Genomic DNA, 24665 nt, shown 5'->3' with positions numbered 1-24665 from the left:
CCAATCGTTTTGCAAAAATCTGTGTTGAGGATCTTCAGCACAATTTGAAGTGAATGGGAGCAGCAGTACTCCATCGAGTATACATGAATGGAGCTGTGTAGTTCCAGTTCCTGAGGACTGTTTGCTCATAGTATCCCTGCTGAATGAGTTTGGAAATGTTGGATATACTTTTGACTGTTCTTATCTGACCTCATATACAGACTGTGTATTAACTTGCTCATGCGCCACGTCATTTCCTTTGCTGCTTTATGATTGGTATGGGAAGCTTTAGTCATGTACTCTATTTTTATGACAGCACCATATGAAGGTGGAGTGTGGAAAGTTAGAGTTGACCTTCCTGATAAATATCCTTTCAAGTCTCCTTCTATAGGTAGGTACTGCTTTAATTTTAAAAAATTTTTTTAACTCTTTCATGAACACATGTTTTGGAGATTCATTCCAAGAGCAGGTTTTCACCTTTAAGAATGATGCATTCTAAGGCCTCTTGCACACCTCTGTTCCGTGCATTAGGAATTTGTGGTCCCCAATGCACCGGCACTGTCCATGCGGCTGCCGCGATGGATCCAGACCCATTTAATTTGAATGGGTCTGTGATCTATCCGTACTGCAAAAAAAAAAGTTCTATTTTTATTTTTTTTGTGGTGTGGAGGCACAGAGAGGAACCCCATGGAAAGGCTCCGTAGTGCTTCCGTGGGGTTCAGTGCCTCCGTTCTGCACGCACCTCCTGGATTGCGGACACATTCAAGTGAATGGGTCCTTGTCCGTGATGCGGTGAGCACACGGCCGGTGCCTGCAATATGGGCAACAGCCTTGTGCATGAGGCCTAAAAGTAATTATTTTTTATTTTTCTTTCACCCCATTTTTTTGTTGTAAAAACTGAACTTTATTTTAAATTGAAGCTGATATTAATTTAGTAATATATTTTCCATATTAATCATCAGATTTAGCTTGTTTTAAGGTAGTTGTTCAATGAAGAATATTTTACCCCCAAATGTATCCTCTAGTTCTCCCATTTATAAAGAGGCCACATATGAGCTCATTGCGAAATGACATTGATATAGTGCCACAAACAAGGTCTCCATCTTACCTTTGCATGTTTCTCACCCCACTCATCATCCATGTACAGATTTTCAGGTTTTTAGTTTTTTTTTTTTTTTTGTTCCATGTACACTTGGCAGCTGAAGACATCTGTGTTGGTCCCATATTCCTATGTGCCCTCGTTGCTGAGAAAAATGATTTTTAATATGTGCAAATGATCCTCTGTCTGGCCCTGTCAAAGTGCAGAGAAAGCGGGGCATCTAGGTGTAACAGTAACGCCCCCATTGCTCCTAGAGGATCATTTGCATATAGTAAAACATCATTTTTCTCAGCAATGCGGGCAACCAACACAGATGCCTTCAGCTGCTAAGTGCACATGTAACAGGTCAGCCAGTTTCCTATGTATATTTAATTGCTATTAATATTTTTAAACATGTGTACACTATGGTTGCCTTTTTTTTTTTTTTTTTGTGAAGCGCAACAGACTGTACAGTTCCATACAGAGGCATCCAGTAATAAAAGTATATTGTGCTCCTTAACACATAGATGGATGCCACTCACTGGCATCTGTTAAATGCATACATCGGTGTTTCAGTCAGGAAATCCTCCTGACAAACATCAGACAGATATTGCAGGCATATTGTGAAAAATAAGGTACAAAGATGTGGCAGCACTCTGCAAGAGCTTATGTACAATTGAGTCATTTACCAGACTTAGGAATGCTTTGCTTTATAAATACAGTACTAGATTGATTAGTGCCTGGACAGTCTCCTGTGCAATAACACATACTATCAAACTGGCCCTATAGAAAAATAAGTGCTAATAATCTATTAAAGGGGGTGTCTGGGACGGTAACCTTTCTGACCTAGGATAGGCCACGGATGTTTGGGGGTTCAAATGCATGAACTGCTATGCCTGTGATTCTGCACATTACTTATTGCTTATCCTAAGGATAGATAACCTTTTAGCCCTTTCACACTTGAGAAAAGCTATAAAATAAAAAATGTACAGAGTTGGTGCACAATACTAAACTGTAACCCTTCAGAATAGAAATCATACAGTATTATGTTCCTAGCAGTGAAAGTTGTATACCTATTTTTACCAAATCTAAGCTTGAACATTTCACCTTTCTTTTCAGGATTTATGAACAAAATATTTCACCCAAACATCGATGAAGCGTAAGTTACCTTTGGAATAGTTTAAAAAAAAAAAAATACATTCTGACAAAATATTAGCAAAAAGAAATTGTAGTTTATATGAAAAGCTTTTGCAGTGTAACACATTCTGGCACTTTTTAACTGGGTTTGTATGTGACTTAAGGGGGTATTCTGAGATTTTAAAACTGATGACCTATCCTCTGGATAGGTAATCAGCATTGATCAGTGGTGGTCCAACACCAGGGCCCCCCACCAATAGGCTGTATGAGAAGGCACTGGCGCTCCTGAGAGTGATGCGCCCTTCTTGCAGCTTTTCCTAGACCAGTGATGACACATTCATTAGTCACGTAGCCTAGGCGCAGCTTAGCCTCATAGGAGCGAATGGGGCTGAGCACGATACCAATGTACAGTGCTGTGCTTGGTGAGCTGAGAGAAGGCCGCAGTGGTAACGGGATCGCCAGTGCCTTCTGAAACAGTTGATCGACGTGGGTCCGATCAGATACTGAGGATAGGCCATCAGTATAAAAGTGTTAGAAAACCATTTTAAATATGTGTTTATGATTTGTTTGGAGAGCCGCTGTTACGCCAAAGCCTGTCATTTAACCCCTCAGATGCCACGTCCAACAGTAATTGCAGAATCCTGTAGGTTTAGGTAGAGGGAAGCGGCTCCCTATGCCTTCCAATTGGAGCCCTCCCTGTCCTGTCATGGTAAGCTTCCTGCTAAACTGTGCACGAGGAATGCCATTCACCCTATGTCACAACCAGACAGCTGAGAAGCTCTGACAGAAGCCTTTCAGAACCTCCTCCTTGAGTTTTCTTTGTTGTGCTGTTTAGTTCCTCATCTCGTTAGCCTCTCTCAGCTGTCATGTAGTTGGACTGATTGCTTCCCTTTAAATTCCTCCCCATGATGCATTACTGGGCGGCTTATATTTCTTCCTGGAGTGTGTGTGCATGCTGATCCCATTTCCCAGTCTGCTACTAAAGTTAAGTGCTGTACTTTCATCTGTTATTTTCTGTTTGCTGGATCCCAGGTGACCCTGACTCCCTCCGTGTCTGGTGTAGGGAGCCGGTGGTCGTGTCCCCTCACTATTGTAGGGTGTTCAGGGGTTATATAGTCGAGGTACGTGGATATACAACCATCCACCTCTGGGATCTTTGCATAGGCTGAGCAGCCAGGGAAAGTGCTAGGTCTTGTGCAGGGGTCTCCCCTTGGTTCCTTAGCTTTGGATCCAGTGAGTCATATATGCATGTTGCTTTGTCTGGTTTCCTGTACACCGTCCGTGACACCCTAATAGATTTTTATTGGGGTGAATGGGACAAGGCCGCTCTACAGAGCACTAGTGAGACCTCATTTGGAGTATTGTGCGCAGTACTGGAGACCACACCTCCAGAAGGATATTGATACTTTGGAGAGAGTTCAGAGAAGAGCTACTAAACTAGTACATGGATTGCAGGATAAAACTTACCAGGAAAGATTAAAGGACCTTAACATGTATAGCTTGGAAGAAAGACGAGACAGAGGGGATGTGATAGAAACGTTTAAATACATAAAGGGAATCAACAAGGTAAGAGGAGAGAATATTTAAAAGACTAAAAACTGCTACAAGAGGACATCGTTTTAAATTAGAGGGGCAAAGGTTTCAAAGTAATATCAGGAAGTATTACTTTACTGAGAGAGTAGTGGATTCATGGAATAGCCTTCCTGCATTTTTGTAAACTTCCCTTGCCATCCATCCCCAAAGGTTCTCAATTGGATTTAGATCAGGGGAACACGCAGGATGGGCCAAAAGAGTGATGTTATTCTCCTGGAAGAAGTCCCTTGTCCTGCGGGCATTGTGTACTGTAGCGTTGTCCTGTTGAAAAACCTAGTCGTTACCACACAGACGAGGGCCCTCAGTCATGAGGAATGCTCTGTGCAGCACCTGGACATAGCCAGCGGCCGTTTGAAGCCCCTGCACTTCCTGAAGCTCCATTGTTCCACTGAAGGAAAAAGCACCCCAGATCATTATGGCGCCCCCTCCACTGTGGCGCGTAAAAAAACATCTCAGGTGGGATCTGCTTGTCGTACCAGTAACGTTGGCAACCATCAGGACCATCAAGGTTAAATTTATTTTTTTGTCTCATCAGAGAATAAAACTTTCTTCCACCTTTTTGAATGTCCCATGTTTGGTGCTCTCTTGCAAAGTCCAAACGAGCAGTTCTGTGGTGTTCAAGGAGACTAGGTCTTTAAAGACTTTTTTTGTTTTTGAAGCCCTTCAGTCTCAGATGCCGTCTGATGGTTATGGGGCTGCGGTCAGCACCAATAAGGGCCTTAATTTGGGTCGTGGATCGTCCAGTGTCTTGACGGACAGCCAATTGGATGCTCCGTCTCAGTGCTGATTAAATTTTTTGGGGTCTTCCACTTTACTTTTTTGTTCCATAACCCTCAGGATCATTTTAAGAAATTCCAAATGACTGTCTTACTGCGTCCCACCTCAGCAGCGATGGCGCGCTGTGAGAGACCCTGCTTATGCAGTTCAACAACCTGACCACGTTCAAAAAGGAGTTTTTTTGCCTTTGCCATCACAACGTGTGACTACCTGACAGAAAATGACAATAAATCCACATCTTTGCACAGATTTGGCCTTTTAAAGGCATGTGGTCCTAAAATTTGGATCAGCTGAAAAACAGCCTTTTCCAGTTTAATCGTTAATTGAACGCTCAAAAAATGTTTTGTCTCACTCTCATTTCTTCTTGTTGCATGTTGAAGCTCTACTTGGAACCTTGTTAAGATCCAACAATGTAAAATATGATTTTTTGCCTTTTTCAAGTGGTCTTAAACTTTTGTAGTATTCAGTATATTGGGCAGAATAGATGGGCCAAATGGTTCTTATCTTCCGACACATTCTATGTTAAGGGATCAAAAGATTAAATCACCCCCTTCCCCAATTTTATGTCTAAAAATACAAACTATAAAAAAATAGACATAACGGGATTCGCCACATCTGAAAAATCTCGGCTATTAAAATATTTAAAAAAAATTCATGTGCTGTGTACACCGTGAAAGGAGAAAATCCAAATACGTAAACTTGAGCTTGGTTGTTTTTTTTTTTTTTTTCAACCGTATTAACTGACTTGCCATTTTGTGGTCGCCTTATTCCTTCCCCCCCCCCCCCCCCAATTTTTTTTTTTTTTTATAACCATGATTAAAAAGTTGTATGCGCCTCAAAAAATGGTTCCAAAACTACAGTTCGTCTTGCAAAAATCAAGCCCTCTTACAGGTCTGAGTGAAATATAAAAAAGGTATGGCTGTTAGAAAATGGCGATGCCATAGTGAATTTTTATTTTTATTTTTCTCATTTTAATAGTAGTTAAAATATATACAGGTTTAGTATTGCCGTAATCATTTTGAGCTGCAGAATAAGGACATCATGTCATTTTCATGTCCTTTTTTAGCGCACAGTGAACACTATCAAAACCCCAAAAACCTTGTCTGAAAGTCCCCCCCCCCCCCACCCCCATGATTTCCAATAAGTCATGGTAAATTAAATTGTGCCATTAAAAATACAACTTGTGAAACATAAGCCCTCATATGGCTATATTAACAAAAAATTAAAGTTATAGTAACGTGGGGACGAAAACATGAAAATGGGCCTAGTACCTAAGGGGGTTAAAATATGAGCTTTATAAGCTCAAGCATTGGGTTACAGTAAAATATAGCTGTAGTTGAAAAAATTGCACATGTTAATCTGTTTTTGTGGTGTGGCTTTTAGGCTAGTTTCACACTAGCGGCAGGGGACTCAGGCAGGCTGTTCCGGCGGGTAAACAGCCTGGCTGATCCGTCCTGCCGCTAGTTAACGTGTGCCCTCGGACTGCCGCTATGTCCCCATTGACTATAATGGGGGCAGTGGGGCGGAGTTCCGGCGGCAGAACGGCGAGAGGCCGCCGGACTAAAAGTACTGCATATCATAGTTTTAGTCCGGCTGCCTCTCGACTTGTGCTGCCGCCGGAACTCCGCCCCCATTATAGTCAATGGGGACAGAGCGGTAGTCCGGGGGCACACGTGAACCAGCGGCAGGACGCATCCGACAGGCTGTTCCATTGACGGAACAGGCTGCCGGACTCCTCTGACGCTAGTGTGAAATTACCCTTAGCGATAGCAGAGGGCTAGCCAAGCTACTGGTTCTCTAGTAAAGCACTGTATGTTTATACACATTTCAGTAGGTGGAGAATACTACATAACATGCACAAGAATGTATTTGTCATAAATCCTTGTCTCTCCACAGATCAGGTACAGTGTGTCTAGATGTCATCAATCAAACCTGGACAGCTCTGTATGGTGAGTTTCTTTGTGTAACCCATTGTGTAAGCTAAAGCTACATTTTGTGTGTTATACAGGATGTTTTCAGCCCGTTAGCATTTCCTATATTTTCTTTATAGAAGTGTTAACAGCTATAGATAATTAGTAATAATTATAATGTATGCTTAGCCATTTTTACCCCTCTCTCCCAGCTCTGGCACTCCAATCCTACCAGTTGAGTGGTTGATTTGCCTGCAGCGATGACTTGCCCATATACTCCACATGAATGCTGCTGCCAGTCACTGGCCTCAGTGGTCATGCGGCATATAGTGCTGTGTGTCTGGTGTATATGGGCAAGTAATTTCTGCAGTCATTAAAATGTATTGACAGCTGGAGCAACAGAGGATAAAATGGGAAAGTTTACATTCTTCATTATATGATCACAATTGCTGTCTGGGGATGTTTTTGAAGTAAGTTGGACAAAAACTTTAAGTTGGTATAATAATTAAAAATAACAGTATAATCGCCAACTACCCTCATACACATTATGTCCGAAGAAAGGAGTGGGCTGCCAAACACTGGATAGCCCCATGCACTGTAAAACAAGTGTGTGTGTGTGTGTGTGTGTATATATATAGATTGTTCAGTACCTTATAATGTGTTCCTCCTTTTAAAGGCAACTTCAAATTGTCTTTCACATGTCTTCAAAAGACTGCCAGGAAAAATATACAAAGCAACGACTGATGCAAATCACTGTTGAAATTGTTGATTTTTACAAATGATTGGTTTTAGCTAAATTTTAACTTTGGAAAACTTCTTTATCTTATTGCAGATCTTACCAATATATTTGAGTCCTTTTTGCCCCAGCTGTTGGCCTACCCCAATCCAATAGATCCACTTAATGGAGATGCTGCAGCTATGTACTTGCATCGACCAGAGGAGTACAAACAGAAAATTAAAGGTAAGTTTCCATTTAGAAGTAATGGAAGTGTATCATTCAGAAATACGCTCAAGTAAAAAGTATTGCCAACATAATGCTAAACGGCCCATCTCTAATCCATATAGAGAAGGGTAAAAAATAGTTTTTCTCGCTTTATAAGACGAGAAGGGGGGGGGGAGTAGCCATGCGTCTTATAAAGCGAATAGACCTAATAGAGTGTGGCGGCATGACGTGAACAGGGCTGTGCCGGGCTTTCCACCCTACCCGCCCAGCTCTCCTGCTTGTCCGCGAGTCTGTGCCGCTTACGATGCCTGGACGGCGGCTTGCTTCTGTCTCTGCCCCCCGGCTGCTATGCCGTGTGTCTGCTCCTAACCCCGGGACATCTGCAGTTACGATCCGCCTACATACACCCGGATCACACTCTCCCCTGACAGGCTTCCCCATCTCCATGGGAACCACCCAGAGCTAAAGTGTAGTGTCGGATCAGAGGTTCGCGATCGCAGGGCGAAAGTGTAGTCTGATCGGAGGTTTACGACTGCACAAACGCGATCCTACACATCAAACGAAGGGCCTATATATTTCTTATTATAGATTTCCCATCCCCAGTCAATTTCTATTTCATCATGGTATCCGATTTTAATATGACATATTATATGCATAGTGAGTACTGCAGATAAGCGATTACTGCTAGTTTAGCAAAGCAACACTGCTAGGGACTGCTGCATACACTTTATATGTGATGGCCGGACTGCTGTAACTGGGGCCCAATGTAATAGGGTCAGATTCTCCCCCCAATGTCCTCTACAAATCCCCCTATAACACTGTCAACAGATTTCCCCCCCCTCCATAACAGTCCGCCATCCACAGACCTCCATTAGTTCAAAACTCACGAAAAGCACACCATTTGGTTCAAAATATGCAGCGGCATTGCTATAGGGGTCGCGGTGGAGATATTTGCCACCCACATTGCATCTCTCACCACAGTAACCAGCCTGCTGAGAAGCATCAAGGCTCAAAATGATGGCCAGCGAAGCTGTAAAAGATGCAACCCAGAATCGAGGAACAGTTGGTAAATGAAGTTCTGGTTTGAGTATGGTATCTGAATTCATTTTAGGATCTGTAATACTGTTTGGGGAGAACCCCTGTAATTGGGCATATGGCGAGTTAGCCACTTTTATTTTTTATTTTTTTCTGATGGATTCAGAAGATACATGGAGATACCGTAGAGTCCCAAAGAGTTCTGTGGGAGGCATATTACAGCTTTGTGCAACTTGACGTTGTACTGTACCAAAAATAAAAACATTATGGTTCTCTGAATTTGGGAACATATGAGCCTTTACTTGGGCCAGTGATCCTACATCTCTTTCTGTATTTGACCTAGAAATCTTCTGTTCTTCACAATTCTTAGGTGGGACAAGCTCATTTCATCTTTAGAACACCATCCAATCCTGTGCTATTCTATAGCGTAGTAGGAAGTAGGGTTGCACCGGGTATTGAATTATCGATACTTTCGTACTGGCAGCAGAATCGCATAGCTGGCACCCGACCTCTGACAGGGAGCTGCAATCAGCGGCAGTTAACCCCACAGATGCTGCAACTGAGGGGTAACTGCTGCCAATCACAGCTCCCTGTCATAGAGTTCGGGTGCCGGCTATATGATTCTGCTTCTGGCACCCGCCCCCCTGTATCTGTATTAAACGTTATCTTCACTGGTGGCGCAGTGTGCGCCCCCCCCCCAGTATTAAAAACATTGGTGGTGCAGTGCTGACTCCCCAACTCCCCCAATATTATAATCATTGGTGGCAGCGGCCACAGGGTCCCCTCCGCCTTCTTCGTTGGTGGTGCAGTGCTACCTTCCCAACTCCCCCAATATTATAATCATTGGTGGCAGCGGCCACAGGGTCCCCTCCGCCCTCTTCATTGGTGGTGTAGTGGCAGTTGTGATTGGAACCCCAGCAGTGAAGTCACTGGGCTCCGATCGGTTGCCATGGTAGGGCTCCCTGCTGCTGTGTGTACTATGCACAGGGCAGCAGGGACCGTGTAAAGTTCTATTCACCCTAATAGAGCTAAACATATTACATTGCCACGTCTGAAAAGTCCAAACTTTTAAATATTAAAAAAAATATCCTATGCGGTGAACGCTGTAACAGAAAAAAATAAACTGATTCACTTTTTTTTTTTTTTTTTTTGTCACCTTGTTACCACAAAAAATAGGATAGGACTGTTCGATTATGGGCTGGACGTTCCCTAAAATGTGGAATGTATGCAGCTTTTTTTGTATACATTTTTTTTTCGCATGTTATCTAGTATCGGAATACTTTTTTATGGTATCGTGACAACCCAATAGGAAGGGTGGTTTAGCCAAAGTGCTGTCATCTTACTTGAGAACCAGCTGAAATATACAGCTTGGCTTCCACTTCAACTGCTGCACTGTTTTGATCCTGGCCGTTTAACCCTTTTAGAACCTCTGGTAAATTGTAACTGGCATCAAAATGGTTAAACTGGTTGGACAGTTTAAGCAGTTAACCTAATGCGTACAATCATCTTGGTTGCTGATGGGTTGGTATGGTGGGCGCCACTTCCAGTAAAAAGTGTTCTTTTTTTTTTTTTTTTATGATGAACAGATGATCAGTCTGAGGTTTGTGTATGTTAACCACCTCCGGACCGCCTAACGCAGATGTGCGTTCCGGAGGTGGCAGCCCTGCGCACAGTCACGCATATATGCGTCATCTCGCGAGACGCGAGATTTCCTGTGAACGCGCGCACACAGGCGCGCGCGCTCACAGGAACGGAAGGTAAGCGAGTGGATCTCCAGCCTGCCAGCGGCGATCGTTCGCTGGCAGGCTGGAGATCAGATTTTTTTAACCCCTAACAGGTATATTAGACGCTGTTTTGATAACAGCGTCTAATATACCTGCTACCTGGTCCTCTGGTGGTCCCTTTTTGTTAGGATCGACCACCAGAGGACTCAGGTAGCTCAGTACAGTCGAACCAAACACCACACTACACTAAACCCCCCCCCCCCCCCCCGTCACTTATTAACCCCTTATAAACCCCTGATCACCCATGATCACCCCATATAAACTCCCTGATCACCCCCCTGTCATTGATCACCCCCCTGTCAGGCTCCGTTCAGACGTCCGTATGATTTTTACGGATCCACGGATACATGGATCGGATCCGCAAAACGCATACGGACGTCTGAATGGAGCCTTACAGGGGGGTGATCAATGACAAGTGGGTGATCACGCATATAGACTTCCTGATCACTTCCCTGTCATTGATCACCCCTCTGTCATTGATCACCCTCCTGTAAGGCTCCATTCAGACATCCGCATGATTTTTACGGATCCACTGATACATGGATCGGATCCGCAAAACGCATACGGACGTCTGAATGGAGCCTTACAGGGGGGTGATCAATGACAAGTGGGTGATCACGCATATAGACTTCCTGATCACTTCCCTGTCATTGATCACCCCTCTGTCATTGATCACCCCCCTGTAAGGCTCCATTCAGACATCCGCATGGCGAGTTCCTAGAATTTTTTATTTTTTGTCGCAAGTTAGTGGAATATGAGACTTTGTAAGGAAAAAAGAGAAAAAAAATAAATCGTAATTTTCCGCTAACTTGTGACAAAAAAAAAAAAATTCTAGGAACTCGCAGTGCCCCTCACGGAATACCTTGGGGTGTCTTCTTTCCAAAATGGGGTCACTTGTGGCGTAGTTATACTGCCCTGGCAATTTAGGGGCCCAAATGTGTGAGAAGTACCTTGCAATCAAAATGTGTAAAAAATGGCCTGCAAAATCCGAAAGGTGCACTTTGGAATATGTGCCCCTTTGCCCACCTTGGCAGCAAAAAAGTGTCACACATCTGGTATCGCCGTACTCAGGAGAAGTTGGGGAATGTGTTTTGGGGTGTCATTTTACATATACCCATGCTGGATGAGAAAAATATCTTGGTCAAATGCCAACTTTGTATAAAAAAAATGGGCAAAGTTGTCTTTTGCCAAGATATTTATCTCACCCAGCATGGGTAAATGTAAAATGACACCCCAAAACACATTCCCCAACTTCTCCTGAGTACGGCGATACCAGATGTGTGACACTTTTTTGCTGCCAAGGTTGGCAAAGGGGCACATATTCCAAAGTGCACCTTTCGGATTTCACCGGTCATTTTTTACACATTTTGATTGCAAAGTTCTTCTCACACATATGGGCCCCTAAATTGCCAGGGCAGTATAACTACGCCACAAGTGACCCCATTTTGAAAAGAAGACACCCCAAGGTATTCCGTAAGGGGCATGGCGAGTTCCTAGAATTTTTTTATTTTTTGTCGCAAGTTAGTGGAATATGGAACTTTGTAAGAAAAAAAAAAGACAAAATCATCATCATTTTCCGCTAACTTGTGACAAAAAATAAAAAGTTCTATGAACTCACTATGCCCATCAGCGAATACCTTAGGGTGTCTACTTTCCGAAATGGGGTCATTTGTGGGGTTTTTCTACTGTTTGGGCATTGTAGATCCTCAGGAATCATGACAGGTGCTCAGAAAATCAGAGCCGTTTCAAAAAGCGGAAATTCACATTTTTGTACCATAGTGTGTAAACGCTATAACTTTTACCCAAACCATTTTTTTTTTGCCCAAACATTTTTTTTTTATCAAAGACATGTAGAACAATAACTTTGGCGAAAAATTTATATATGGATGTCGTTTTTTTTTTGCAAAATTTTACAGCTTAAAGTGAAAAATGTCATTTTTTTGCAAAAAAATCGTTACATTTTGATTAATAACAAAAAAAGGAAAAATGTCAGCAGCAATAAAATACCACCAAATGAAAGCTCTATTAGTGAGAAGAAAAGGAGGTAAAATTCATTTGGGTGGTAAGTTGCATGACCGAGCGATAAACGGTGAAAGTAGTGTAGTGCCGAAGTGTAAAAAGTGCTCTGGTCATGAAGGGGGTTTCAGCTAGCGGGGCTGAAGTGGTTAAACGGATAGGAAAAAACGTGATGTGAACCCAGTAAAAAAAAAAAATTTATTTTTTTTACCGGACTGTGCAGGAAACAAGAACGTGGTGTGCTGCATTTTTGTATTTTTTTTTCTAATGTATACATAACGTGGTGCGAACACACCCTTACCCAAGTATCTATATCCAATTTGCATAAAAAAAATACTTCATCTATGCACTTTGGGAGGTTCAGTTTAGGCCTCATTCACACAACTGTATTTTCAGTCCACATCTGCTCTGCATTTTATTTAATTTTTTCTGAAGAGAACTCGCAGACTGATTCAGTTCTAGGGGGCTCAAAAAAAATGCTGACAGCACATGGAGATCATCCATGTGCTGACAGCATCTGTGTGGCTGTGCCGCAAATGATAGAACTTGTCCTCTTGTCCATTTTGCAGACAAGGGTAGACATTTTGACTGAGGCCCACGGACAGTGCAGGATGCACATGGCCAGTGTCCACATTTTAGCCTTGTGTTGGTGGCTGCTTATATCTTCAAAGCCTCTTATTTGATGTGCATGCTTATGCAGCAGCATGTTCAGAGCTTGGCCCTTATATAGCATGCCTGCCCTTTCCCTCCCTTCTCTCGGTGCTTTGACGTGCAATGCTTAGAGCACCAGACGAAAGCACAACGGGCTCATAAACTTTCTATTAAGTCCATCTCGCATCCGGCAGCAAGGGGAGAGAACAAGCCTAGCGTGCATTTCTCTCCACACGTTGTATAGATCAGTGGGAGTATGACCTCTGCTGTTAAATTTCATGTCGGTTAACATATTAAGGCTTTCTGAAAACGGTGAACTTTTTAAATGCATTTTTTTTTCAATGCTGTTTTTTAAATTGTAGCATGTTTTGACATCTCCCCCCCGCCCCCCCTTGTTTTCTGGCATTTTGACCTATAGACGTGTGTTGCATTTTTGTATGGAGTTTTTTTAACCAATTTTTTTATCCATTTCCTTTATAAAAAACACGGGGGGGGGGGGGGGAATAATTAAGAAACTTATGCTGTTTGGCCACAAGCTCCTAAAAACACAGAACTCTGCGTGGCAGCACCCTCACTAGCACTAACCTGCACTGACCACAGTGCTCAGATGTAGGGAAGTAAGAAGTGTCATATCACACACAGGTTGGTTTGTAGTCTGTTAATATGTAGCTGCAGTTGTATTAACCTAGTGCATGCAATTCTGTATGGGAGCTGTATACACTGAATGGCATGATCATTAAACAAACTGTAGCAATAAATAAAATAATAAAATGCTTCCATTCAAACATTTGTATAGCCTTAAACCCCCTAGAGTCCCAGAGAATTTTGTTTTTGCGTCTTCGTTTTTTTCCTCCCTGCCTTCCTAGAGCCATAACTTTATTTTTTTTTCTTTCTATTCACATAGCCGCTTAATATTGCACATGATATAGTGGGGGGGATCCAAATGGGCTGGAACTGGGAGAAAAATGCAATTTCGCCACAGTTTTGCAGGTTCTGTCTCAACAGCGTTCCCTATGTGATAAAACTAACCTGTTCCCTTAATTCTCTGGGTCAGTAGTATTGCAATGATGCCACATGTGCTGTATTCTTCGCCCCCTGCACCAAGCCTTACCTTGCCTTACCAGACCATTATATCAGGGCTCTGCGACTGCGCGGGGACTTAGAATGTGGCTGGGGCGCCTCTTAGTGCGCCTGCGTGTGTACTCTTTTTTTTTTTTTCCTCCTTTTAAGTACACACGCAGGCGCACTGAGAGAGGCACCCCAGCCACATCCTAAGTCCCCGTGCAGTCGCAGAGCCCTGATATAATGGTCTGGTAAGGTAAGGCTTTGTGCAGGGGTCCTGTCCCTGACTCATCTCAGGTTAATTTGCATATGTATTAAATCGTTGTTTTTTTTTTTTTTTTTGTTTTTTTTACACAATAAAAGCACACAGAGCTATGGGGACTGGGTATTGCGAATGTGCTAGCCGCCATCTAGAAACCTAGGCACATGACCATGGAAATTGCAGATCCACAAAATATGGATACTGTTCATGTTGTATCTGTATTTTTTGCGGAGTCGGTCCACATTTTACGAACAAGTATATAACATATTATATCTTTTTGCAGAACAGACACTAAAGCGGAAAGCATGTCAGAATATTTATACTGCTCTGATAAGCAGTTTTATTTATGTAAACAAGTTAGGATCTATAATGGGGGAGGTTCCAACTTGTTTTCCACAAATAAAAAGACAAGAGCTTGTGATTTGTGCTAAGTTGATGACAAAAGGAAGACGGTTGTATACAAAATATATTAATATTTCAGTGGAGATAGAATTGGTGGCAATTAAAGAATAATCAATAATATGCAATCAAGACAAAATAACCTATAGGGTATAGATATAATCAATAATCAAACTGGTATCTTGGTAATAACTAACACAAAAGAAAACTTGAGATTGACACTTAATTTCTCACAGCGAACAGATTTTCCAGTTTCAAAGTTAGGCTTTCACTATGTTATATAATATATATCAATTCAATTAGACCATCTGACTAGAACTACAATCAGTTCTCTGGAGATCACACAATTGTGTATATATATCAATTATATAGATTAATCTCCCTAGATTGAAAATACACCATTGATGCTGCAGGTACAATTATCTCTAATCAATCCAGACCCTACAACGAACAATATGGTCTATTTAAATAAATAAATAAAATATATATTATAATCAGTTGCCTAATATACAGTCAAAAATGTATACTATGCCACAGAATCTGTCTGGAAGAAATCAGCGTCAATGTTCAAGGTTGTGGCTTTCCTGGATTGATCTGATGGATGGATCGATCTGAAGTGAGGATGCAATCTCATGTGATGTTCCCCTTTTCTGGCTTCTATATTTATCTCCCCCTGGAAGGGGGCTTGACCTGAATTTTCATGTGACCACTGACCTCATCTGTATTTTTATTTCAATACTGTTTCTTACTCATTACCACCACCAGCGGACCCTAGCGTTCTATGTAAGAGTTGGTGTAATTACAAATCAAATATTACATTTTCTTCTAATTTTGTAAAAAAATAACCCCTGACCTAAATCTAGGATCATGTTATAAATATAGATAAGAATGGCATTTAGGCTTACTACTGTCAGACATCCAGTCCACTAGAACGATATATGATTTGAAACAACTTTTTCTATTATATGACTACACCAATACAGGCCACTAGGTGGCAGCATTGTATGTGTATAGTGCAAATGAATTGTTCAATGGTGTCTATATAGACATCAATGAACACAATAGGCAATCTAATGATTGCCAATTATTGTCACCTAAAAAAAGTTTTTGCAAAATAAAAATATTTAAACAATAAAAAAATAAACATCATGAGCATCACCGCATGCGAAAATGCCCATACTATTAAAATATAACAATATTAATGGCAAATGGCGTAGCGGTAAAAAAAAAATTTAAACAGCCAATTTGACATTTTTTTTTTTGTCACCTCAACTACCCAATAATTTATAAAAAGTGATCAAAAAGTCGCACACACTTCAAATTGGTATCACTGAAAAGAACAATCGTCCCGCAAAAAATGAGCCCTCACACACCTCCGTAGACATAACTACAAAAAAAGTTATAGGAGTCAGAATATGGTTATAAAAAAAAAATATATATATTATATATATATATATATATATATATATATATATATATATATATAATATTATTTTCCCCTCAAAGGTTTACATATTATTTTTTTTCAGTATTAAAGCGCAAGAGAGAAAAATTATACAAGTGTGGTATCATTGTAACTGTACTGACCTGGAGAATGAAGATAACAGATCAATTTTACCGCATAGTGTACAGTGTAAAAAAAAAATTATCCTTTATCAGAATTGCATTTTTTTTTCCCAATTCTACCCCACTTGGATTTTTTTTTTTCCTGCTTCCTACTACATGGCATGCAACCGTAAAGTTAGAAAGTACAACTTGTCCCGCAAAAAATAAGCCCTCATAAGGCTATGTGAATGGAAAAATATTAAAACGTTTGGACTGTGGGAAGGCGGGGAGTGAAAAACAAATGCAAAAATGGAAAATCCCAGGGTCCTTAAGAGGTTAATCAGCTTGACAGGTTGAACAACCCCACTTGCCCACACAGTTTTCAAAACTGGAGTGAGTGGTGTAAAATTAGGGCCAAAAAGTCACAGTACCCTATATTTGAAGCCAGAAGTGTTCGGATTGATAAATTCTCCCCATACCCTTAGTTCTTAACCCTTTCAGGACCAGGCTTTTTTCCATTTTTGCATTTTCATTCTTAATTTTTATTTTATTTTTCCCTGGAAGTTTTTTTCCCTAATGGCTTCATTTATGGTTGCATAAAGTGTAGTGGGAGGGGGGGGGGGGGGGGGGGTGGAGCTAGGGTTCCGCACTCGCCCTTTAGCTCCCCTGATCCTCACTAGGGGATACCGGTGCATGGCTGGGAGCACGCACTCCCAGTCTATGGGGTTAAATATGTGTGATCAACATTTTCGTTGGCTGCATACATTACCCCTGGGTGTCTGCTATTTAAAGTAATTAAACCTATTTTCTCATATGCTCAAGCTGTCCATTCCTTTTGGGAGAAAACCTTTAAATACTAGACATTGTTTGATAGCATTAGGGCTCATCCACACGGCCGTGTTTGACGGCCGTGAGCGGTCCGTGGTAACACGGGCTGGATTCCTGCTGAGAGCAGGAGCGCACGGTGTCATTGGTTGCTATGACGCTGTGCGCTCCCTGCTGCCGCCGTACACTGGTATGATCTATATACGGCCTTAACTGCATGTTTTAGTTTTCTCCAGAGTGGCTCAGTGAGGCTGGGGTCAGGGCCAGTGTACAACCTTTACTTCTGCTACAGCCACTGTCTAGTCTGCTTAGACTTGTGTTTGTTGGATCATTTGTCATGTTGGAAAGTCCAAGTGGGGCCCATGTGCAGTGTCCTGGCTAATGAATGCAAATTCTCCTTCATTATTTTCTGGTAAGATGTTGAATTTATCCTGCCATCAATTTTGACTCTCCCAAGCAGCAGAGATCTACCTACATGTCTTCATTTCTCTCCAAATATAGAGCTTATGGTTGTGAGGGGGTTTCTTTGCACTGCATTCCTCTCGTATTCTAATTGGGATTCACATAATTTGTGACAAGTTCCTTCCTTACCCTTTTGATGTGTTTTTATTGAAATTATAAAAACTTTAAAACTTTTTTTATAATGCAAGTGAGCTCCAGATATAACCTGTCTTTTTTTTTTCCCCCTTGTCTAGAGTACATCCAGAAATATGCAACAGAAGAGGCGCTTAAAGAACAAGAAGAGCGCACAGGAGATAGCTCATCTGAAAGCTCAATGTCTGACTTCTCGGAAGATGAAGCCCAGGACATGGAGTTGTAGTAGATACAATCTGCTTTTCGGAAGCGAAAAACAAATACAAAGACTTATTTCCTAACCCAGAAAAGCAGACTATAATATTCATATTTAAACAAAGCAATTTTTTTATTACTAAACAAGGTTTTTATGAATAATAGCATTGATATATCATCACCCTTTAGGTCTTGATTTTCCTGATCATTTTGCAACCCAATGTTCATAGCGTATGCCCCCCCTTCCCCCCCACATTCCATTTTGGTAGCTGTGTGCATGAGTTCAGCAGTCCAACGTTGTACGCTACTTGAACTGAGGAAAAAGACCACAGATAACAATTCTGACTGCTGTGATACATAGTTTTCAAGTAGTATTGTCCTCTTTACCAACACCCTGCCAAGTGGATCATGCCTCGGACTCTGCTGGAGTAGTACGTTCTCTAAACCCATATGGTGTACATTGAGGCAAACTGTGCACGAGGAAAACAAACTTCCATGGAATGTGTGCTTTTTGGGGCACTAGTTGGTGTTGCTCTTGTCCCTTCCCAACCCCTTTTTTTGTTTTAATACAAATTTAGTTTAAAAAAAAAAAAACTTAAAATGGCCCCTATGAATGGGTTTCATACATGCCTGTTGTCCGTTTTTAATTACAGTTTTTTCATTTTTAATGTTGATTTATCACCCTTCTTTAAAGCCAAGAGGGCTGAGAGTATGACAATGTTTCATTTGATAATATGGTGATGTGTTCCATCTTGTAGGAGTTGATTCATTTGGAGATGGGGTTGGGGGTGTGCGGAACCAGTGGTGAAGTGACCCATTGCTGTTGTTTCCCTTTAGAGAAAAGAGGGTGGTGAATTGTATGACCTAATTTACTTTCAAATATAGAGACAACTTCAAATATGTGTGATATTATTCCCGGTTTTTCAGCTCACGGTGGTGATGGTATCACAACAGGATGTTTTTACAGTCGTGTCCATTTAAGATCTACTCATTATTCAGAAGGGTTCAATTTCAAGGTCTAGCATTCAGTTAAGCCCTCAATTAAGAAATGTATGCTAAAATATCTAAATACATGACATTTTTCCAACTATACTAGTTTTTCACCTAGGATTTTATACATGGGCTGCTTTACAGCTGTCTGTTCTCTATCGCTGTCACTAGGAAGATATAAGTCCGGTCTCCTGTGAAAGTACAAAGTGCTCTTAAAACTCAGACCATTTTTGCTGCAGATGTCTCCTTAGTTCATGAAAAGCTATGATTGCCACATATACAGTAAAGATGCAGCTCAGTCCTGGTCACTTTGTAAGCTTCTTGGCTCACGTTTCACTACCTTCTGAGGTCACTGTTGCTCCTAGAGGTTCATCTGCATGTATTAAAACTTCATTTTTCTCAGCAATGCGGGCACATATGAACATGGGACCAACACCGATATTTTCAGCTGCCAAGTGCACATGTAACAGGTCAGCGAGTGTCATAGAAACAAATCTGCTGACAGATGCCCTTTAAGTGATATTGAGTGATCTATGCTACTCCAAAGTAATTCAGCAGTGCTACTAAAGGATTCTGTGTAGCCCCAGCCTTAATAGACTTTCACCAACAATCTCCACACATGACTTGAAATTCTGAAGAGGTGCAGTTGAACACTTTGGGAGACATTTTGGGTATGTCTATATGACGACATTTGTTGCACAATAGGGTAAAACTACACAGATGTGAAATGTCACGTAACATTTTGGTAATGATAGTCAATGGTGTCGCGCTGCAATAGTCGCACAGAAATCCAACTTGCAGCATGATGCAGAGCGACACCATTGACTTGTGCAACAACTTTCATCATGTAGCCCTAGCCTGATTACATTTGCACCACAGTTGTGGCATTAAAAAAAAACCTCTGATTTATGCAAGAATTTTTTTATTTTTTTATCCTTTTGCTTTTTTAACTGGGTGGGTGTTTGGCAAGAGATTCATGGTGCAGACTGGGCTCAAATTATAGCTAAAATCATTCATGGCATGGGCATATTCAGGGTTCTGCTCATTAACAGCTAAAGACTTTGTTCATATCTGCATTGGAAGTTCCTTTCGGGGCCTCGACACAGAAATCGCTAAACAGTGGAGCATAAAAGTTCCTCCTAGTATCAACATCTAAAGGACACACAAGTGCATGGCTTTTTACAGAATATGCATGTCCCCTGTGTCGCTGAGTAAGCTAAGCACATGAGTGCCCATCACAGTGAAGCAAGCAGAGATCTTGATAACTGAGGAATTGATACAGAAGGTACATTAGAAAATTGTATAACTTTTCATTATACAAAGAATAATTTTTGATTGCAGAAACTGTAATACCTTTATCAACCGAGGCAGAAAATGAGGCATGCTGTCACTCTATCTTCATTGAAAAACATTAGCAACAGCATGGGTCATACTGAAGAGCTTGTCACTTTCCTGTGGCAACTGTAAGCGATGATATTGTAAACCTAAAAGCATCCTGAAGCAACCAGCTTGACCTCAAAGTTGTAGGCCACAAAATGGTACCTCTTAGTGCTGAAAGAGGGTAACTTCTGTTCGTTCTTTTCTATTTTGGGGGCGATATTTCTTACTCTGGAATCATCAGCTCAGGAATACTGTGACACAGAAGGGTAATTGGATTTTCCAAGATGGGGAGCCCCTTTTCATATGGCCATATTGCCTGTTGCTGGCTCTACTGTTCTCCTCCAGTTCTGGTCCCCACTGGACCAGTAGTGTGACCTGCTGTCTATATGCACATCCCTGCTACCAGCCAGTTTATTTCCTCAGCAGGCCTCAGTGATGTCCATGTAGCTGGTGTGTCCCTCTTCCAGTCTAGCGGGTACCAGAAGAGAAGGAAGCTTGGTCTTTGAACCAGAGTGGCAGTGTCAGGTGCATGTTTTTTGTTAACCCCTGAACCCTGCATGGTCATATGAAAATTGCTTCCTGGGCTCTGATAACCCCTTTAAGCACACTATCAATTTGTGTCAGGAATGCTGGAGGCGTTTGTAGTGGGGTATCTTCTCCAAACTTCTGTCTGCGTATAAACTTGGATGCTAGGAAAATGTGTCTTGCTCGTGTGTTGTCAGCTGGATTGTTGGTAAAATAGAAATGATGGGTTTGGAGCTTTTAGGCCAGACTCGGACAAGCAATTCAGTGCGAGCAACTTGCTGCGTATGTCAGTGTGAGGTCCCGTTCTGACCTTGCCCTGAACTCTCTCGTCTGTGTATAGCCTTAGCCCAGTGAAGGGAAATCCTATACAACGGTATTGTGTATACTTGTGTCCTTCCAACATTGGGAAGAGTGGTGGTATGCATTTAACATTAACTTACAGCAGATACTCATGATGCCTGTGGTGTGATTGGGGTTGGCATTTGTAATACGGACTCTAAAATGTGCTCACATTATGGATGTCCGAATGAGGCCTAAAGCCTGTTGTAGAGAGCTGTAACACAGTTCTAAGTGAAATCTACCTGTAGATCACTGTACAGTCGTGGCCAAAAGTTTTGAGAGAGACACAAATATTTTCACAAAGTTTGCTGCTAAACTGCTTATAGATCTTTGTTTCAGGTGTTTCTGTGATGTAGTGAAATATAATTACACGCACTTCATAAGTTTCAAAGGCTTTTATCGACAATTGCATGACATTTATGCAAAGAGTCAGTATTTGCAGTGTTGGCCTTCTTTTTCAGGACCTCTGCAATTCGACTGGGCATGCTCTCAATCAACTTCTGGGCCAATTCCTGACTGATAGCAACCCATTCTTTCATAATCCCTTCTTGGAGTTTGTCAGAATTAGTGGGTTTTTGTTTGTCCACCCGCCTCTTGAGGATTGACCACAATTTCTCAATGGGATTAAGATCTGGGGCGTTTCCAGGCCATGGACCCAAAATGTCAACGTTTTGGTCCCTGAGCCACTTGGTTATCACTTTTGCCTTTATGGCACGGTGCTCCACCGTGCTGGAAAATGCATTGTTCTTCACCAAACTGTTGTTGGATTGTTGGAAGAAGTTGCTGTTGGAGGGTGTTTTGGTACCATTCTTTATTCATGGCTGTGTTTTTAGGCAAAATTGTGAGTGAGCCCACTCCCTTGGATGAGAAGCAACCCTACACATGAATGGTCTCAGGATGCTTTACTGTTGGCATGACACAGGACTGATGGTAGCGCTCACCTTTTCTTCTCCGGACAAGCCTTTTTCCTGATGCCCCAAACAATCAGAAAGGGGCTTCATCGGAGAATATGACTTTGCCCCAGTCCTCATCAGTCCATTCACCATATTTTCTGCAGAAGATCTGTCCCTGATGTGTTTTTTTGAGAGAAGTGGTTTCTTTGCTGCCCTTCTTGACACCAGGCCATCTTCCAAAAGTCTTTGCCTCACTGTGCGTGCAGATGCGCTCACACCTGCCTGCTGCCATTCCTGAGCAAGCTCTGCACTGGTGGCACTCCGATCCCGCAGCTGAATCCTCTTTAGGAGACGATTCTGGCGCTTGCTGAACTTTCTTGGACGCCCTGAAGCCTTCTTAACAAGAATTGAACCTCTTTCCTTGAAGTTCTTGATGATCCTATAAATTGTTGATTGAGGTGCAATCTTAGTAGCCACAATATCCTTGCCTGTTAAGCCATTTTTATGCAACGCAATGATGGCTGCACGCGTTTCTTTGCAGGTCACCATGGTTACCAATGGAAGAACAATGATTTCAAGCCTCACCCTCCTTTTAACAGGTCAAGTCTGCCATTTTAACCCAATCAGCCTGACATAATGATCTCCAGCCTTGTGCTCGTCAACATTCTCACCTGAGTTAACAAGAATATTACTGAAATGATCTCAGCAGGTCCTTTAATGACAGCAATGAAATGCAGTGGAAAGTTTTTTTGGGGATTAAGTTAATTTTCATGTCAAAGAAGGACTATGCAATTCATCTGATCACTCTTCATAACATTCTGGAGTATATGCAAATTGCTATTATAAAAACTTAAGCAGCAACTTTTCCAATTTCCAATATTTATGTAATTCTCAAAACTTTTGGCCACAACCGTAGATTCATGTGATCTATGGTTAAAGAGGACCTTTCACCGATTATGACACTGAACTAAGTATACAGACGTGTAGAGCGGCGCCTGGGGATCTCGCTGCACTTACTATTATCCCTGGGCGCTGCTCCGTTCTCCTGCTATGCCCTCCGGTATCTCCGGTCACAAAGTTATGGTAGGCGGAGTCTGCCCTTGTTCTTCTGTAGCGCTGGCCAATTGCATTGCAGAGCTCACAGCCTGGGAGAAAATAACCTCCCAGGCTGTGAGCTCTGCGCTGCGATAACTTTGTGACTGAAATCTCCGCCTACTATAACTTAGTGGCCGGAGATACCGGAGGGCATAGCAGGAGAACGGAGCGGCGCCCAGGGATAATGGTAAGTGCAGTGAGATCCCCGGGCGCCGCTCTCCATGTCTGTATACTTAGTTCACATTGTCATAATCGGTGAAAGGTCCTCTTTAAGGCTGCTGGACTGTCAAGTGTTTTGTAGCTAATATAGCCAGCTGAAACATGAAGCTGTATTAGGTTGCTAATAGCATCCGATCAGTATACCATTCCCCAGATTTGCAACGTGGAATCCGTGGGAATGATGAGCATGCTGTGCATAAGGATTTTTCTAGAGCATGTGAAAGCCCTGTTCTCATGCAGTAACTGATTTGTATCAGGATGTAGGCATGGAATTTGTGCTGGCAATAGCCTCCCTTCTAACACAAGGTTTTCTCATATACCACAAGAAATTCTATTAAAATAACCATTTTTTTAATATTTTTGTTCTGCCATTTCTCAGAGGCTCAGTTTGTGATGCTTAGGCCTCATGCGCACAACACTATTTTCAGTCCACATCGAATCGGATGCCGTCCTATTGTCGTCTGTATTACGTACAAGAATAGGACTGGTTTATTATGGACCAGACCCATTCCGCAAGATGCGGAACGCAAACAGGCGGTATCCGTGTTTTGTGGATCTGAAATTTGCGGACCGCAAAAAATGTTTACGGATGTGTGCATGAGCACTTGTAAATATATTGTCAGCGGCAGGGACACAGGTGCCACAAGCTACAGAGCAAAAGGACTGGTCTTGTATAATCTGCCTGCTTTCTTTAAGCTTCTATCAAACTGAATGTAATGGAGAACATTGCTTCCAGTGGATATAAATATGACTTGCATTCACTAATTACTACAAATATGGCATGTACATTAAAGGCATTGTCTGAGAATACTAAAAAATCTTGCAATGCCTCGGCCCTTGCATGGTGTAAAATAATTATGGTATACTTCCTATTGCTCCTGTTCTCTGCATTGGCAATCTGTTTCTCAAGTTGCTGCTTGTTTATACAGCGCTCGTATACAAAATGCGGCAGCCAATCTGTGTCCTCAGTGGTCTACCTTTTACACCATTTGGGGACATGCTCAAGACTTTTAATTCTCAGACAACCCCTCTTTAATCATATCTTGCTGTCGGGCACATGGAACAGTCTAGTTGTTGACTCTGACTTTGTGGTGAAAACAGAATTGTTTGTTTTTATAAATACTTGTTTTGCTTTCTACATTACTAAGTTATCTGAAGAAATTTGCATTGTTCATTTCATATGAAAATTGTTACATGTTGTGAGCTTAAGGGAAAAATTATAATAATGCATGGTACCGATATTGTATACCTTACTAATGAGGTAGAAGGGGTTTTATTTTTCTATTGTCGGCATGTGATTATATTTAAAAGTATGGTTGGTGACCCAGTTCTTGTACTGTTCTGGCCCTAGTTTTGGGGGTGGATGTTTAATGGTACTTGTTTTTTTTTTTTTTTTCCTCCCCCAGGCTTACTTCAATATAAGAAAAGAGCCTTTGGCT

General features: G+C 41.8%; 1 protein-coding gene across 1 annotated transcript in view; it reads left to right on the top strand.

Moving 5' to 3' along the window:
- The window catches only part of UBE2H (ubiquitin conjugating enzyme E2 H), a 46932-nt gene extending 28249 nt beyond the window's left edge, over positions 1 to 18683 (top strand). The window contains exons 3-7 of the mRNA XM_044279987.1: positions 296 to 370; positions 2177 to 2216; positions 6461 to 6513; positions 7307 to 7435; positions 17692 to 18683. Coding sequence (XP_044135922.1) covers positions 296 to 370; positions 2177 to 2216; positions 6461 to 6513; positions 7307 to 7435; positions 17692 to 17816 — 422 coding nt within the window. The 3' untranslated portion in view covers positions 17817 to 18683. The remainder of the gene's footprint in view (positions 1 to 295; positions 371 to 2176; positions 2217 to 6460; positions 6514 to 7306; positions 7436 to 17691) is intronic.
- Positions 18684 to 24665: the final 5982 nt, after the last annotated feature.

The sequence above is a fragment of the Bufo gargarizans genome, chromosome 2, assembly GCF_014858855.1.
Source record: "Bufo gargarizans isolate SCDJY-AF-19 chromosome 2, ASM1485885v1, whole genome shotgun sequence".
Classification (NCBI taxonomy): domain Eukaryota; kingdom Metazoa; phylum Chordata; class Amphibia; order Anura; family Bufonidae; genus Bufo; species Bufo gargarizans.
This window is presented reverse-complemented; position numbering and strand designations above follow the sequence as displayed.